The 15,944-nt window shown below is 41.5% G+C and overlaps 1 protein-coding gene across 3 annotated transcripts in view; it reads right to left on the minus strand.

The window, feature by feature from the left end:
- The window catches only part of fndc3a (fibronectin type III domain containing 3A), a 63,122-nt gene that overhangs the window by 44,581 nt on the left and 2,597 nt on the right, over window positions 1-15,944 (minus strand). Inside the window, exon 2 of one of the 3 annotated variants that reach the window (XM_014475898.2) lies at window positions 12,398-12,538. In XM_014475898.2, the coding sequence (XP_014331384.2) occupies window positions 12,398-12,508 (111 nt within the window). In that variant the 5' untranslated portion in view covers window positions 12,509-12,538. Of the gene's footprint in view, window positions 1-490; window positions 790-12,397; window positions 12,542-15,944 lie in introns of those variants that run through there. The other 2 variants (XM_023350979.1, XM_023350981.1) reach the window with 2 other exon arrangements.

Below are 15,944 nucleotides of genomic sequence, written 5' to 3' on the forward strand. Positions count from 1 at the left end.
ACTGTGTTCTTTACCTAGCTCAAGTCACGATATGTTGCGTTTACTCACTACTGAACGAAAAAAATATATATCTATATACATTCGGTCGTAAATGTCACCTCACTTTGTGCAGATTTTGTTTAAACTAAGAAGGTGTTGAAGTTAATTAATATCCCATCCGAGAATTCACTTGTCTTTGTAATCCATCAATCAGAGTCTATTTGAAAGGACTTTTAAACAGATTCTGTTTGATAAGAAGCCAACAACATGAGGTAATACAAACGTGTTACATGTTTTCAGGCGGTAAACAAAGTCCTAAAATACATCAAAAGAGGAGAACAAAAAAAAACAAGCATAAAAGTTTTAAAATGTTAAATCTAGGCACTAACAAATTAGAGTAATGAACAAAATGGGAGAAAATATACATATCCATCAGCACAGCCAACTGCTAAGTGCTAAAGCCATTAGTGAGGCTTAAACATTGACAGAAGCAGACCGATTCATCTGTTACCTATTTAGTTCCAAACCAAAACGGCAAGAACAGGAAAAACCAAAGGGGGGTGGAAACAAGCAGTGATTCATCCTGTAGCCAAAGTCATCTCTTAAAAGGAATCATCTCAGGTAATGACCCCAAGACAAGAGCTCCCTTTCTGACTCAGAATAATTGGTCCAATGGAGCGTTAATATCAAAGCCAAAGATTTGGATTAAAAAAAAGAAAAAACAAGTACAAAGAATATTCTGTCCTTCCTGCTTCTCTAACGAAAAGGTCAGAAACCAAGGGGGTCAGCTATCGCAGTGAATTCACTTCACTGTCACCACCGTCTTGCCTCATTCCGTCAGGGCCCAGACCCCTCCTGTAAACCCTGCTCCTCACTCTCCAGCCGTCATGATATTTACGCACCTTATCAGACAAACAGCACGCCTACGTTACATTTAATTCCCAGAAAGAAAATGGCTGAAAGGTCAAACAGAAACATTACAAATGTGCTTTTTTTATTATTCCCTTGCATAGAAAAATATAAAGGTTTAGCGGTACTATTTTACATATTCAGTTCATGTGAAATATTAATTCAAAAGTACTACTGATTATTATGTCTAACAGTGTTATCAATATAACTTTTTTATGTTGAAAACATAAGCTAATTGTCACACGAGTCATTTTTTTAACAAAATCTTTATTGTTGAGATAAAAAATGCATTATTTGTTTTCAGTAGCTAAACTGACTACTTATTTTTAGGGTCTTTATTTGTTATGACATCAAAGCAGAAAGACTAACACTTTTATGTCCTTATAGTACAATTCACAAATCTTATGTTTTCATAATACCAGGAAAAGATTAAACTTCAGTATGATTGCTAAATATCGTGATAGCTATACTGATTATAATTAACAAATGTTACTAGGGGTGCACCGATTGTAGATTTCTGGTCGATCACCAATCTTTAAATGCTTGACCTGACGATTATGTTTTTGACCGATACTGATGTTTTTGTCTGAAAAGTCGTTAAACACAGTGATGCAGTTGCCAAGTTGGCAACAGTGGGTTGACTACTGTTGACTGCACCGTGCAGATAATGTGCAGCATCTGGTAAGCAGCTCTGTCAGGCAACCCTCTCTCACAGTAGAGCAAAGAAGACCGTGGCTGATTTTCAAACCTTTCCGGAGGTATATAAAAATCAGTGAATAAGATTGGCTTTGTCATGTCAGTATCATCCAATCGCAGATCTCCCAAAATTAAGAGCATTGGGGCTCATTTATCATACTCATATTTTACTCAACCCTCTCTTTGATCATCACAAACACCCTATAACTCACAATGAGTTTTAGCATCCCATTGACTATAATCTATAGCAGGGGTGTCAAACTCCAGTCCTCAAGGGCCATTTTCCTGCATTTTTAGATGTGCCACAAGTACAAAACACTGGAATGAAATGACTTAATTACCTCCTTCTTGTGTAGATAAGTTCTTCAGAACTTTGCTAATGACCTAATTATTCTATTCAGGTGTGGTGCAGCAGAGTCACATTTAAAAGTTGCAGGACATTGGCCCTCCAGGACTGGAGTTTGACACCTGTGATCTACAGTATCTAAACAGACCTAAGCAACTAGAAAACTGTATTTTGACATTTTCTTCTGCTCCACTTTAAAATCGTATGAAGTCCAGAGTCTATTCTCTTTTAGTCCAGCTCTAGACAATGCAACAACATCAATAGTGAACAAAGGCTTGGAATATTAAGTCACATTAAGAAAGTGTAGTTTACAAGATACTTTATTGAACAGTATAAAATACAGATGTGTCAAGTGAAAACCAAAGAGCAACCAAGACAGAGCTCAATACCTAGATGTGTGACTCACATGGTGCCCTTAAAGCAGGACACCGTAAAACAGGATGTTGTATACTTTATTAGGCCGTTTTAAGTATCGATTTCAACATCACCAGTGAGATAAGTAAACCCTGCCTGTAAACCTGTTGCAACCATGAGCAAACTGAACATGCAACTGTTGGTTAAAAGAAAAAGAAAAAACGTTGTTGGTATGGCAATATAGGAAAAGGTTTAAACGATTCCTTTTTCTTTTGTCACTACACACTGAGCTACACAGGAAGGACTTACGTGTAGGTATTAGGAAAACAATAATAATCCCTTTAAAAAGCCTTTCAAAAAGAACTTCAGTGCAGACCAACAGCATGTACCACCTTTATTGAAGACCATCAAACAGCAAAACTCATTATATAGATTCACTGCACACAGTAAATCATCCAATATTTTGATTTGTTCATTCTGATGTTTATTGCTTACAGCTAATGAAAACTCAAATTAGGCCTGTCACGATAGCAAATTTTGCTGAACGATTAATTGTCTCAAAAATTTATTTCGATAAACGATAATATTGTTTGAAGATCTTTTTACACTGATGTAATGGAAATGACGTAATAATGCATGCGATTTCCTGCCAAAGATAGATACACTTTATTTTCAAAAGAACACTTAACACTGGAACTGATAAACAAAATAAACAAAACAACCAAAAACAAAACTAAAATGGATTCCCAGACTCCATTAACAAAAAACGCACTTGAAAAAAAACTGAACATAAAGCCAAAGTGGAAATAAATACTGCATTCAACCAAAAGAGTGCAGATTATGAAGCCTGTATACTATATTGGCCTTCAGTAATAATTAGATTTAAATAGAGAAGATGGGCATATCGACTACCTGATGCAATAGTTTACACTATACGGTTTTTTGCTCCTATTTTTCCCCATACAACAATCTTAGAAAGTTGGTCTTTCTAAGATTGTGTGGTGTGTTACGGTAGATCGTCGCTGAGGCTCCGATCTAAATCAGGGGTTTTCCCCGGCTGGGAGCTTAAAGCAGTTTGTTGAATGTGACAGGTAGCCAATCAGAAAGCGGGATTCCCTCCACCTTTCTGAGGGGAAAATACGGAGGGGAATCCCAAACAGCTGACACGGCGCAACCCGAAGTCCAGCGGACATTGGAGATATGTGGAAACAACATTAATGTTTATTCAACATGCAAAGAATATAGAAATGACAAGAGGAGGAGTTGGAGCGAAATTGCTACTGCAGTTGATAAACCCGGTAACTTTTCAGCTGTTCTTTGTTAATGTGAAGTAAATAGGTTCTAATGATTTTCATTCAGTCAGGACTTTACGCTGACACTAGCCACATGCATTGCAGGTAGATTGTAGTAAAGCATTGATTAATGCCTGGTTTTAAAATTAGTTAACTGGACTTGTAGCCATTATTTTGTGCCCATTGTTGGACACCAACCGGCAGGACCCGATCGAACCGTTATACCAAGGATTTCTGTCGGCTAATGTGTGGTCTGTCAGGTTTTGAAAATGGGCCGACAATCGGCCGACAGATCAAAGATCATGTCGTGTGCGCTGGGGTTTACACTAAGGAAATGAGGAAGGGAGGGTCAGTGGAGAGCACTGGAGTTGAGCCTTTTTTCATTCAGTGTCGTTAACAGAAAGAGAAAAAGGTCGGAAGAGACGATAATGCCGATGATTAAAATGACGTCGGTAGTTTTAATTTGATTAAAATTATCGTTTATCGCGACAGGCCTAACTCAAATTCAAATTCTCATAAAACAGATCACATAAAACCAATAAAAAATTATTTTAATGCAGAAAAGTCTTGACAATATTATGATCTTCACAATCATGAGAAAGACTGCTGACTTGACAGATGCTCAGCCGACTGTCATTGACTGTAAACCACAGAATGTCATTCCTAGAAAACCTGTCTCTTGAAAACATGCACATGAGTATTGTGCATGTAATAAATGTAATAAAAATGAATTTTTATTTTTTTAAATTCAATTAAGACTACATGCATGCGAGTCTTAATTAGAATAGGATCATTGGTGTTTATATTTTTTAACAGCTATCAACCTTTACAAATTTAGTTGATTGCGAAGGAAAATAAGAATAAGCTTGGACTGCATAATAATCAACTGTTTTTGATCAAAAGGAAAGCATATCAACATTGGTCTTGAACAATTAAAACAACCAAACATTGCTAAATACTGGTGGGAATACACAAAATATTCTGAGGACAGTTTTTCAGAACAACTTTAGGACGTGGAGACCTTTCATCTGCATTACTTTAGCAATCTGTCCTGAGACACACTGAAGGTCCACTCTCTGACCTCACATGACTCTCCTCAACCACCAGCTATTACCTGAACGGCTACAGGAGGAAAACACTTCTGCAAACAGTGTTGTCAGGAACAGCACTGCTGTTCTAATCTGAAATGTATGACCTGCTATCAGAAACACTTTAAAGATGAGATGTTTTCAGTTAAAAGGTTTGAGTGTATGTGGAACACATACAATATTTTTGAGTATATCAGAATGCTGTATTTGGGTGAGTGCTTTTATTTTGCAACATACAATTACATTTTATCATTTTGGAGGTGATTGGACATCTATGGTCACAAGATTATAAATTAAAAATGCATTACATGAGTCATGTCTATATATGCAGTGAAATGGGTGCAGATTAATAAAGGTGTGTGAAGAAGCTGACAGTTAGCATCAAGCTTTTTTTTAATCTGATGCTGTTTCATGGGTTAAAATATTTTGTGTGTGTGCCAATACTCTTCCTTACCTGTCTCATGCATGGCACACTAGGCTACCTAATTAAGCTTTTTAACAGTTTGCAGCAAAAATATCTCCAGAAACAATGAATTGAGGAGATGTCAACACTGATAATTCACTAAGTCACATGGTCTCTGTATAACATCTGGCAAGATGCGCTCCTCTTTTTAAAATCCAGGTAAGTGCCATGTCACATGACTGTAATATTATGAATACAAAATGAAAGACATCAAGCTGTATGAATGAATCGTTTTCAACCCTCCAACCTGATTTATAAATGAATAAAGTCTGTCTTATAGTGCATGATCAAACAACCAACTGCTGTAGCATTTATAGTTTTGTAACGAGAATAAGTGAGCGTATAAATGAAGAATGAAAAAACTAGCAAATACACACGCAGGTGATTAAGAACTGAGCTGAAGTGCATTTGAGAATCTAGATAATGTTTTGGTTTTTTTTTACAATTAATTGCCCAACCCAGTTGCTTAGTTACAAATTACACTCAACCACTGAAGAGTGGCTACAGTAACCATTTATATGTAGGTAACCACATATAAATAAAAAAAAAAACTGCATCTTTACTCCTCCATGGGCTGCCACCTTATCGTGGTGGAGGGGTTTGAGTGTCCCAATGATCCTAGGAGCTATGCTGTCTGGGGCTTCATGCCCCTGGTAGGGTCACCCAAGGCAGACAGGTCCTAGGTGAGGGACCAGACAAAGAGCAGCCCGAAGACCCCTTATGATGGACAAGAACTTTGGACTTGGTGTTCCCTCGCCCGGACGCGGGTCACCGGGGCCCCACTCTGGAGCCAGGCCTGGAGGGGGGGCACGATGGCGAGCGTCTGGTGGCCGGGCTTTTACCCATGGAGCCCGGCCGGGCTCAGCCCGAAGAGGAAACATGGGCCCCCCCTCCCATGGGCCCACCACCCGTGGGAGGGGCCAAAGGGGTCGGGTGCAGTGTGGGATGGGTGGCAGCAGAGGGAGGGGACCCTGGCGGTCCGATCCTCGGTTGCAGAAACTGGCTCTTGGGACGTGGAATGTCACCTCTCTGGTGGGGAAGGAGCCGGAGCTAGTGCGTGAGGTCGAGAGGTTCCGGCTAGAAATAGTCGGTCTCACCTCGACGCACGGCTCTGGTTCTGGAACCAGTCTCCTTGAGAGGGGCTGGACATACTTCCACTCTGGAGTTGCCCAAGGTGAGAGGCGTCGGGCAGGAGTGGGCATACTTGTTGCTCCCCATCTCGGCGCCTGTACGTTGGGGTTTACCCCGGTGAACGAGAGGGTAGCATCCCTCCGCCTACGGGTGGGGGGACGGGTTCTGACTGTTGTTTGTGCTTACGGGCCGAACGACAGTTCAGATTACCCACCCTTTTTGGAGTCCTTAGAGGGGGTACTGGAGAGTGCTCCTCCTGGGGACTCCCTTGTTCTGCTGGGGGACTTCAACGCTCACGTGGGCAATGACAGTGAGACCTGGAGGGGCGTGGTTGGGAGGAACGGCCCGCCCGACCTGAACTCGAGCGGTGTTCTGTTGCTGGACTTCTGTGCTCGCCATGGATTGTCCATAACGAACACCATGTTCAAGCATAAGGGTGTCCATATGTGCACTTGGCACCAGGACACCCTAGGCCGCAGTTCGATGATCGACTTTGTCATCGTTTCATCGGATCTGCGGCCGTATGTCTTGGACACTCGGGTGAAGAGAGGTGCGGAGCTGTCCACTGACCACTACCTGGTGGTGAGTTGGCTCCGGTGGTGGGGGCGAAAGCCGGTCAGACCTGGCAGGCCCAAACGTGTTGTGAGGGTCTGCTGGGAACGTCTGGCGGAATCCCCTGTGAGACGGAGCTTTAACTCCCATCTCCGGCAAAACTTCGAACACGTCCCGGGGGAGGTGGGGGACATGGAGTCCGAGTGGACCGTGTTCCGTGCCTCCATTGTCGAGGCGGCCGATCGGAGCTGTGGCCGCAAGGTTGTCGGTGCCTGTCGCGGCGGCAACCCTCGAACCCGCTGGTGGACACCTTCGGTGAGGGATGCCGTCAGGCTGAAGAAGGAGTCCTATCGGGCCTTTTTGGCCTGTGGGACTCCGGAAGCAGCTGATGGGTACCGGCGGGCGAAGCGGCATGCGGCTCGGGCGGTTGCTGAGGCAAAAACTCGGGCGTGGGAGGAGTTTGGAGAGGCCATGGAGAAAGACTTCCATACGGCTTCGAGGCGATTCTGGTCCACCATCCGGCGTCTCAGGGGGGGGAAGCAGTGCAGCACCAACACTGTTTATAGTGGGGATGGTGTACTGCTGACCTCTACTCGGGACGTTGTGGGCCGGTGGGCGGAGTACTTCGAAGACCTCCTCAATCCCACCAACATGCCTTCCACTGAGGAAGCGGAGCCTGGGGACTCTGGGTTGGGCTCTCCAATCTCTGGGGACGAGGCCACCGAGGTGGTTAAAAAGCTCCTCGGTGGCAAGGCCCCGGGGGTGGATGAGATCCGCCCGGAGTTCCTTAAGGCTCTGGATGTTGTGGGGTTGTGTTGGTTGACGCGACTCTGCAATGTCGCATGGACATCGGGGGCAGTTCCCCTGGATTGGCAGACTGGGGTGGTGGTCCCCCTGTTCAAAAAGGGGGACCGGAGGGTGTGCTCCAATTATAGAGGGGTCACACTCTTAAGCCTCCCTGGCAAGGTCTATTCAGGGGTCCTGGAGAGGAGGGTCCGTCGGATAGTCGAACCTCGGATCCAGGAAGAGCAGTGTGGTTTTCGTCCTGGTCGTGGAACACTGGACCAGCTCTACACCCTCGGCAGGGTCCTGGAGGGAGCATGGGAGTTCGCCCAACCAGTCTACATGTGTTTTGTGGACTTGGAGAAGGCGTTCGACCGTGTCCCTCGGGGAGCCCTGTGGGGGGTTCTCCGGGAGTATGGGGTACCGGGCCCTTTGATACGGGCTGTCAGGTCCCTGTATGACCGGTGTCAGAGTCTGGTCCGCATTGCCGGCAGTAAGTCGGGCTCGTTTCCGGTGAGAGTTGGACTCCGCCAGGGCTGCCCTTTGTCACCGATTCTGTTCATCACTTTCATGGACAGAATTTCTAGGCGCAGCCAAGGTGTTGAGGGGGTCCGATTTGGTGGCCTTAGGATCTCATCTCTGCTTTTCGCAGACGATGTGGTCCTTTTGGCTTCATCAGATCGTGATCTGCAGCTCTCGCTGGAGCGGTTCGCAGCCGAGTGTGAAGCGGCCGGGATGGGGATCAGTGCCTCCAAATCCGAGGCCATGGTCTTGAGCCGGAAAAGGGTAGAGTGCCTTCTCCAGGTCAGGGGGGGTGTCCTGCCCCAAGTGGAGGAGTTTAAGTATCTCGGGATCTTGTTCACGAATGGGGGAAGAAGGGAGCGGGAGATCGACAGGCGGATTGGCGCAGCGTCTGCTGTCAAGCGGGCGCTGTACCGGTCCGTCGTGGTGAAGAGAGAGCTGAGCCAAAAGGCAAAGCTCTCGATTTACCGGTCGATCTACGTTCCCACCCTCATCTATGGTCATGAGCTTTGGGTCATGACCGAAAGAACGAGATCGCGGATACAAGCGGCCGAAATGGGTTTTCTCCGTAGGGTGGCTGGGCTCTCCCTTAGAGATAGGGTGAGAAGCTCAGTCATCCGGGAGGGACTCAGAGTAGAGCCGCTGCTCCTTCACATCGAGAGGAGCCAGTTGAGGTGGCTCGGGCATCTGGTCAGGATGCCTCCTGGACGCCTCCCTGGTGAGGTGTTCCGGGCACGTCCCACCGGGAGGAGGCCCCGGGGAAGACCCAGGACACGCTGGAGGGACTATGTCTCTCGGCTGGCCTGGGAACGCCTCGGGATTCCCCCGGAGGAGCTAGAAGAAGTGGCTGGGGAGAGGGAAGTCTGGGCCTCCCTTCTGAAGCTGCTACCCCCGCGACCCGACCTCGGATAAGCGGAAGAAGATGGATGGATGGATGGACTGCATCTTTACAGTGACTATTACTTTAGGTAGGCAACTTTAAAATGTCTGGCCTATTCTAAAGCAAAGATGAAAATGTCTAATTTGAACAGAAACTACTGACCTAGAAAATCCGGCCCAAAATATCTGGTCCTGACGTCATTTCAAAGAAAAACACATACATTATACTGCCCAAAAGGCTGCTCCACATGTCACTCTTCACTTTAATAGGTGTGCTGTTAGAGTTACATCCTCCTCAATAGTATATACTATATATAAAAAAGAAAAATCTGTATTTGCCACTCTGATTTATAAACAATGATCAATGTTTATAAATGCATTTAAAATTAGGACTAGGTTTAAATGATTTTTTACAATAATATAAAGACAAATTATCAAAGAATTTGATAATTTCCATAAATATAGAAAAACATAATATGCAATTATTTGGGGAGCACCGATTTATCGGTCAGCCGATTTCCTTAATTTTGGGAGACAGGCAATCGGCCGATACTTACTTGTGAAGCGGATCTTATCCGTCAATCTCATCTACCTCAGCAAAGGTCTAAAAATGAACCTCTTGCTTTTCGGTGAGAGGTTTGATTGGTCTGCACATTTCCGGTTAACAATGTCCCCAATGTAACTCTTTTCAACCTCTAATGAATTTTCCGCTGATAGCGCTCCATTTTATTAATCTCACTACCAACTCACCGGCTTTCCTGTCCTTGCTGAAGAAAAGTATTCCCACAGCATAATGCTGTCACTACCATACTTCTCTGTGGGGCTGGGGTGTTTTCAAAAGCCATCTGCAGTGTTCGTTCAGACCAGAGATAAAATTGCACGCAAGGAGACTACTAATTAGGAGACTTCTCTATTTTATTTATACGTTTTAGAACAAAGGGGGATTGAATGCATATGCAAATCTTAAACCATGTTTTTTTTCCCCTTATAGTAAAGAATTAGGCACTAATTTGTGTTTGATTTGTCACAAAAATCTATATAATATGCATTCAAATTTGTGGTTGTAAAGTGACAGTATGTGAAATAGCTCAATTCTTTTACAAGGCACAAAGAAGCTGTACATGTAATAGTTTTATAGTTATACACTAGATTTTTCTAAATGTATGTACCTGAACCTTTAAAATGAACTGTATACTGATAATACTGAAAATGATGATAAAAAAGAGAAAAGAAAAACAGGCGTTATTCGTATTTTAGCTGTGTCTGAAAATTTCCGAGCAGCAGAGTGGTAATGATGACAGTCAGGAAGCGGCAACAGCATTTTATTCCTTTAGCTCTCATAAAACTGAGTAAACACACACAAGGGGCATGTTCAGGCAATCAGGAAACCTTTGGGAGAGAGGTGGTAAGGTAACTGAATTCACAGAGAACACCTCCCTCCCAAATGAACAAAACGAGCAAAATTCGATCTCCAAGTGAACAAAGCCTTATTCAGGTGTGGGTTTTTCCACAGTGGAAAATGACTGAGGCTGGGTGGAAAGGCAGTTTTATGTGGCAGTGGTGATATTATCAAGCCTTGCCAGGAGTAAGACTGAGGAAATGACTGAAAGATCACTGTGGGGTCATTGTTATCCTCAGGAAATCAGGAAAAAAAAAAAAAAAACCCAAAGCAAATCAAACAAGTGACAATTGAAATGACAAGAAATCACTCAAGGTTGTCAGGATAGCTTAATCTCACGCTGATACTGAAGGGGGATGATGGGAGATAACCAGTATTATGTACATATATGGCAAAATGGCTATCAAAACTGAGAGAGATGCGGTTCATTAGCAGGGTGCAGCTGCTGCCTATGAACTTCAGTTCAGTGAGCAACTGATGAGGACAGCAAATCCATTTGGTTTGTTTCAGTACTTAGTTGAGTAAGAACACAACCTGTTAAGCATGTTAAAACGCTTAAAAAAACATAAAGGTTTCATAAAAAGGAAGATCAAAATGTCTTTAAAACACTCTTCATTAATGCATTTTTCTATCTTACTAAGCAGAAATCTTTTATAATTTAATGAAATTATTACCCAAAGAGACATGTCGGCGAATAAATAATGTTAAGGTAATTAATGAATAGCTATCAGACTAATTCAAACAATGACATTTTTCTACTGTTGATAAACAGCGCGACATGCAAAGCTTCAAACACTTGTGTGTTTTCTTAATGACACACAAGCCCCTGCAGGTTTATCCAAACAACCAAATACCACATCACTGATTCCCTGCAACACTCAACAAATCTTACTTTTTTTTTTTGCCCCTAGTGTAACCACTTCAGGATCTAAATATAAAACAATGAGGGATGGTTGACAAGAAAGAAAATGTATCGTTCTTCTTTCACAGTTCACCAGTTGCCAACTTGAGGTCACCAACAGAAGATAAAAGAATTTCTAACAAATGTAACTCCAATGCTCAAATGACAAGCAGACTAAAACAAAGAGAAAGATTTCAAAATCAGAGGAGCCAAAGTGTTAAGCACAGTGGCGACATCATCATGCTGAGGGAGTTGGCATTGCAGAAAGTAGATGGTATAATGAAAGAGGAAGATTGCCTCTAAATTCTTCAAATTCACCTCCAGTGTCTTCTCTGGGGTCTTCTATGGCTTGTTCTGAATTCATCTTATATGTGCTGTATTTATATCTCTTAATTTATATATCTATCTTTTTTTATCCATCTCTCTGTTTATTATCTTTTATTCATTTCACCAGCATGCAAGAAAATGTGACTCAGAGGGAGTGAAGAACGTGTTATTGTCCAGCTTTTGTCAAGTTTGGCCTTTCATAAGACAGTGCTGAAAGTAGAGATAGAACCAAGAAGGAGCAGAAATAGATGACAATGTGATATGGCATTAGGGAGATAGGCTGATAAAACAGTTCATTAACATACGCAGTTAATGAACCGTACAATAACTACATGCAGTGATCTTCTCATCGACAGGGTGTCACCCTTTGATAATGGTAGGGGAAACATTGACCTAAAATTAACATCCGGTTAACTAGAACTTGGACACAATTATCCAAAAACAACAAAATTGGTTTTCACATAGCTAAACTGAAAAACATTAGTTTTGTAAAATTTCCCCAACTAAATCTATGTAAAATCTATGGACTATCCTTGAAATTATCCCTGATCGTTGGATAATATCGGCTATACAAGCATCGGCTGATCACAGATCTCCCAAAATTAAGAAAATCGGGGCCGATTTATCAGTGCTCCCCTACTCAGAACCTTTTCAATGGGTAACTTTTGGAAAAGTGGTTTTCCAAAATAAAAGTACAGCTCTAAATGCCAGGCATTTGGATATGAGAGCAACTGAAAGCAGAGAGCTAATGAGTGAGCACAGAGATGTGTGTCTACCTGCTGGGGACCTTCTCCGTTGACCATGGCTGGGGGTGGTGGTGAGGCCAGGATTGGGAGTTCAGGGCTGAGAAGCTGGCCAGACTCCAGAGGTGGCGTGCGGTCTGCCATGTCTCCCTCATTCACACCACTGAAGAGGTGCTGCTGCAACCAACAAGACAATCATCAATGGGAGAGTAAATAGTCAATGACAAAGGTTTCGGTGTCAGTCTTAAAAATTATTTGGAATGTGCTGCTAAGAACATTTACTCAGATCAGGTAAGGGATGTGGTTTCTGTCTGCCACATCCCTAGCAAGTTGCAATGAGTGAATCACTGAGATCAGTGACAAACTACTGCAGTCACTTTATTTTTTTAAACTTCCTACTCTTCTCAGAACAGAGTTAAGAATTTCTTTTAAATTTCTCACTGATTTCTTGCCAAGTGTGTTTACCACAAATAAAGTGCTAACATTTGCCACATCCAGTGATGTGCAACAAAAATTAGTTGGTCAAACAAGTTAAAAGTAGGTACGGAAAATATAGCTTTAAAAAAAATCTATGTTTTTTCATACCAATTACGATCTTAATTGATTTTGTTTTTCTGACTTTTCTTTACTAGGATAAAATTACAGATGACAGAAAATATTTTCCAAAACTTTTCATCCCATCTGGGTGTTGACCAGACATGACAAAGTCCAAATAAATACAAGTTGCAAAACAAGCTTGTAAAACGAGATGGCAGGCCTTGGGCAGGAAAACAAGAAGTGTATTAGAGGAAAACAAACAAAAAATAAAATAAAAATCTTCATAAACAAGTAGGTTAATTGACAAAACTGAGTTGATGTGAACCCCTTTGGACACAAATAGGTATGTCATTTTTAATTGTACAGTTTTTATAAAATAAATGGATAAAAAATAATCACTTTTTTCAGTATAAAATAGAAACATCTTGTACTGGATGTTTTGTACTGACCATGTGCCAATTTGTATCACCAGATTCCAACATGCACTGACAACCGATGAGTAAAAGTAATATTTGTAGTGCTCTGCATGGAAATATGACTTTTAATAAACAATGTCTACCAGTAGAAGGTCATTTAGTCATTTTGGTTCGATCAGGGGTCATAATCTGACTAATAATGTAACAGTTAGCTGGCTCAAATCGGTAGCAAAACCACAAGCAACAGAAACGGGGATGTAATAAGATTTTTCATGAAATGATGCACATTTAAATTGAAATATATGTGGTATTTGAGCATCCCAATTACTTCCAGAAAGCCTCAAAAATATTTAAGAGATAAACTTGTCTGAAAATGAAGCCTCTCATCACATGGCTGCATTTTATTTTATATATATCCATAAAATTATATGGCAAACCATGAGTCAAGCCAACTAGTAAAACAGAGCAGTTCATAAATGAACAGAAGAAATAGCTCCCTTCCTCTCTGTAAGGTGAGAAGTATTTGACTTATAAGAGGTTTATTTTTTAACCTTTTATTATTTCAACCACCATTTTGGGGTCTTATTTCTGCATTTAAACTATTCCAATAACAGATCAATATCAAGTAATCAATAAAGGTCTTAAAAAAGTAGATTTTTGTGTGAGTTTTATTTAATTTGTGAAGGAAAGCAAGCAGATATAAAAATAAAAAATCAGAATTAAATAAGGGCAAATGGAAAACTGTTCACACCCTCATTTCAAGAGAAGTTTCCAAGTATCTTCCCCACCCACAGCTGAGTCAAGCACTTAATACTGCCCAGTGTCTTCTCACACTCTTTAAATGACAAACACAAGAGCAAAGGCTTACAGTGGTGCCACACTGACTATAGTGGTAAAAAAACATAGGCTTATTAAATCAAAGAATAAAAATGTTCTACATTCAAATCTGTAAAACTTCAGACTAAATCCTCACAGGGCAACATGTCAGAAAACACTGATAAATTAAATACTCCGTCAAACAAATAAACACAATCGTCATCATAGAACAGTGGCATTTGTCCTTGAACCTAATTGGACTCCAGCGCATGCGTCCCTAAAACCTCACAGTGATCTGGCTTATCTGTTCGATTAGCCCCTCCCCTCCTTATGCTTAAACAACAAAGTCAGTTTGCAGTCGGATGGTGAATGAAACAGATTTAAGGGAACTATCCATACAAGTGTGGACTGAGATGAGATTAGCAAAGTATTATGAGCAGATTTCAAGATAAACTGCAGACTGGGCGGTTCCTCCTAAGGTTGAACTCTGGTTCCAATCTGCTGGGATTAAACTTCTACAATTATTAGACTGTTTGTCCATACCAGGCCACACACTTTTTATGTATATAGAAATGCTAAATCTGCAGTTTCATTGTAAAAAAAAAAAAAGTTGCACAATATGATTACATTTTAGTCAAATTCTAAACTGTTATCACTCTGCTTATTTAACAGTTATATAAGATGATACACCTATTTCCTGTCTTTCCCTCAAGTTTCTCTTTCTGGAAAAAAAACGATTTATCTATGAACCTTTACACCACCCTCTGATAAAAGCCAGATGAAAACACCAGCTGATTCAAACGTTGCATTCTTATTATGGCTATGGTACACTAAAACCAAAGTTCAGCTCTTCCTGTCACAGCGCACAACACACATAACTCCTGTAGCCGAACTGTGGTGACATCTGTTGTTGCCCTGATTATATATATATATCTTTTTTTGTTTGTCCACAAAAACACCAGCTGCCTTTCGGTTACGGTTACAGTTTCAGTAGACACCTTGAACTTACAGATGTAGAGGATACTTTTTTAAAGCTCGATCTCTATTTAGTATGAACTGGGACCAAGCCAAAATACAATTATTTTCTGGTTAGTATGTCTTTAAGGCAAACATATGCAAACAAAGTTCAATCAGGAATAAATACATTTTACAGCCCTCACAACCGAATTAGATAAATCAGTTAAACTGCTTGTTGACACCAGCAGCAACCATTACACATGGAAACAACTCAATGCATTTAGACATCAAGATGTTGTAAAGGCTTGCTGAGGTTTAAAGAGAGCATCCGAATGGGGAAGAAGAGGAATTTAAATGGACTTTAAACATGGTGTGGTTGTTGGTGCCAGATGGGGTGGTCTGAAAGTTTCTGAAACTTCTAAATCTACTTCTGGGATTTTTACGCAAAACCATCTTTTGAGTAACCAGAGAATTGTCCGGAAAAAAGAAAATGAGTGAGTTGCAGCTGTGTAGACAAGCTTGAGATAATGGCAGGGCAACAATAGGTTGCACAATTGTTTGAGGCATATTTTCTTGGTACATGTTGCACCTATTTAGCATTTTTTTTAAAACCATCACAGCCTTCCTGAGTTCTTCAGCATCTCCATTAGGGCTGCACAGTATTAGTCTATCCAACTACTGGGGAAAATGCATTTAAAACGTTGCTTTTGGCAATGAAACAACTTGTTTTTTCCAAATACTTTTACCTTGCAAAGTATTTCACTGCAGTAAACAAATATATTTCTAGCACAAATAAATCCATTGTATAGTACTTGAATGATTACCCATTAGTGTTCATGGATATTGAGATAAAG

This window comes from Xiphophorus maculatus, chromosome 18 (assembly GCF_002775205.1).
Source record: "Xiphophorus maculatus strain JP 163 A chromosome 18, X_maculatus-5.0-male, whole genome shotgun sequence".
Lineage (NCBI taxonomy): Eukaryota > Metazoa > Chordata > Actinopteri > Cyprinodontiformes > Poeciliidae > Xiphophorus > Xiphophorus maculatus.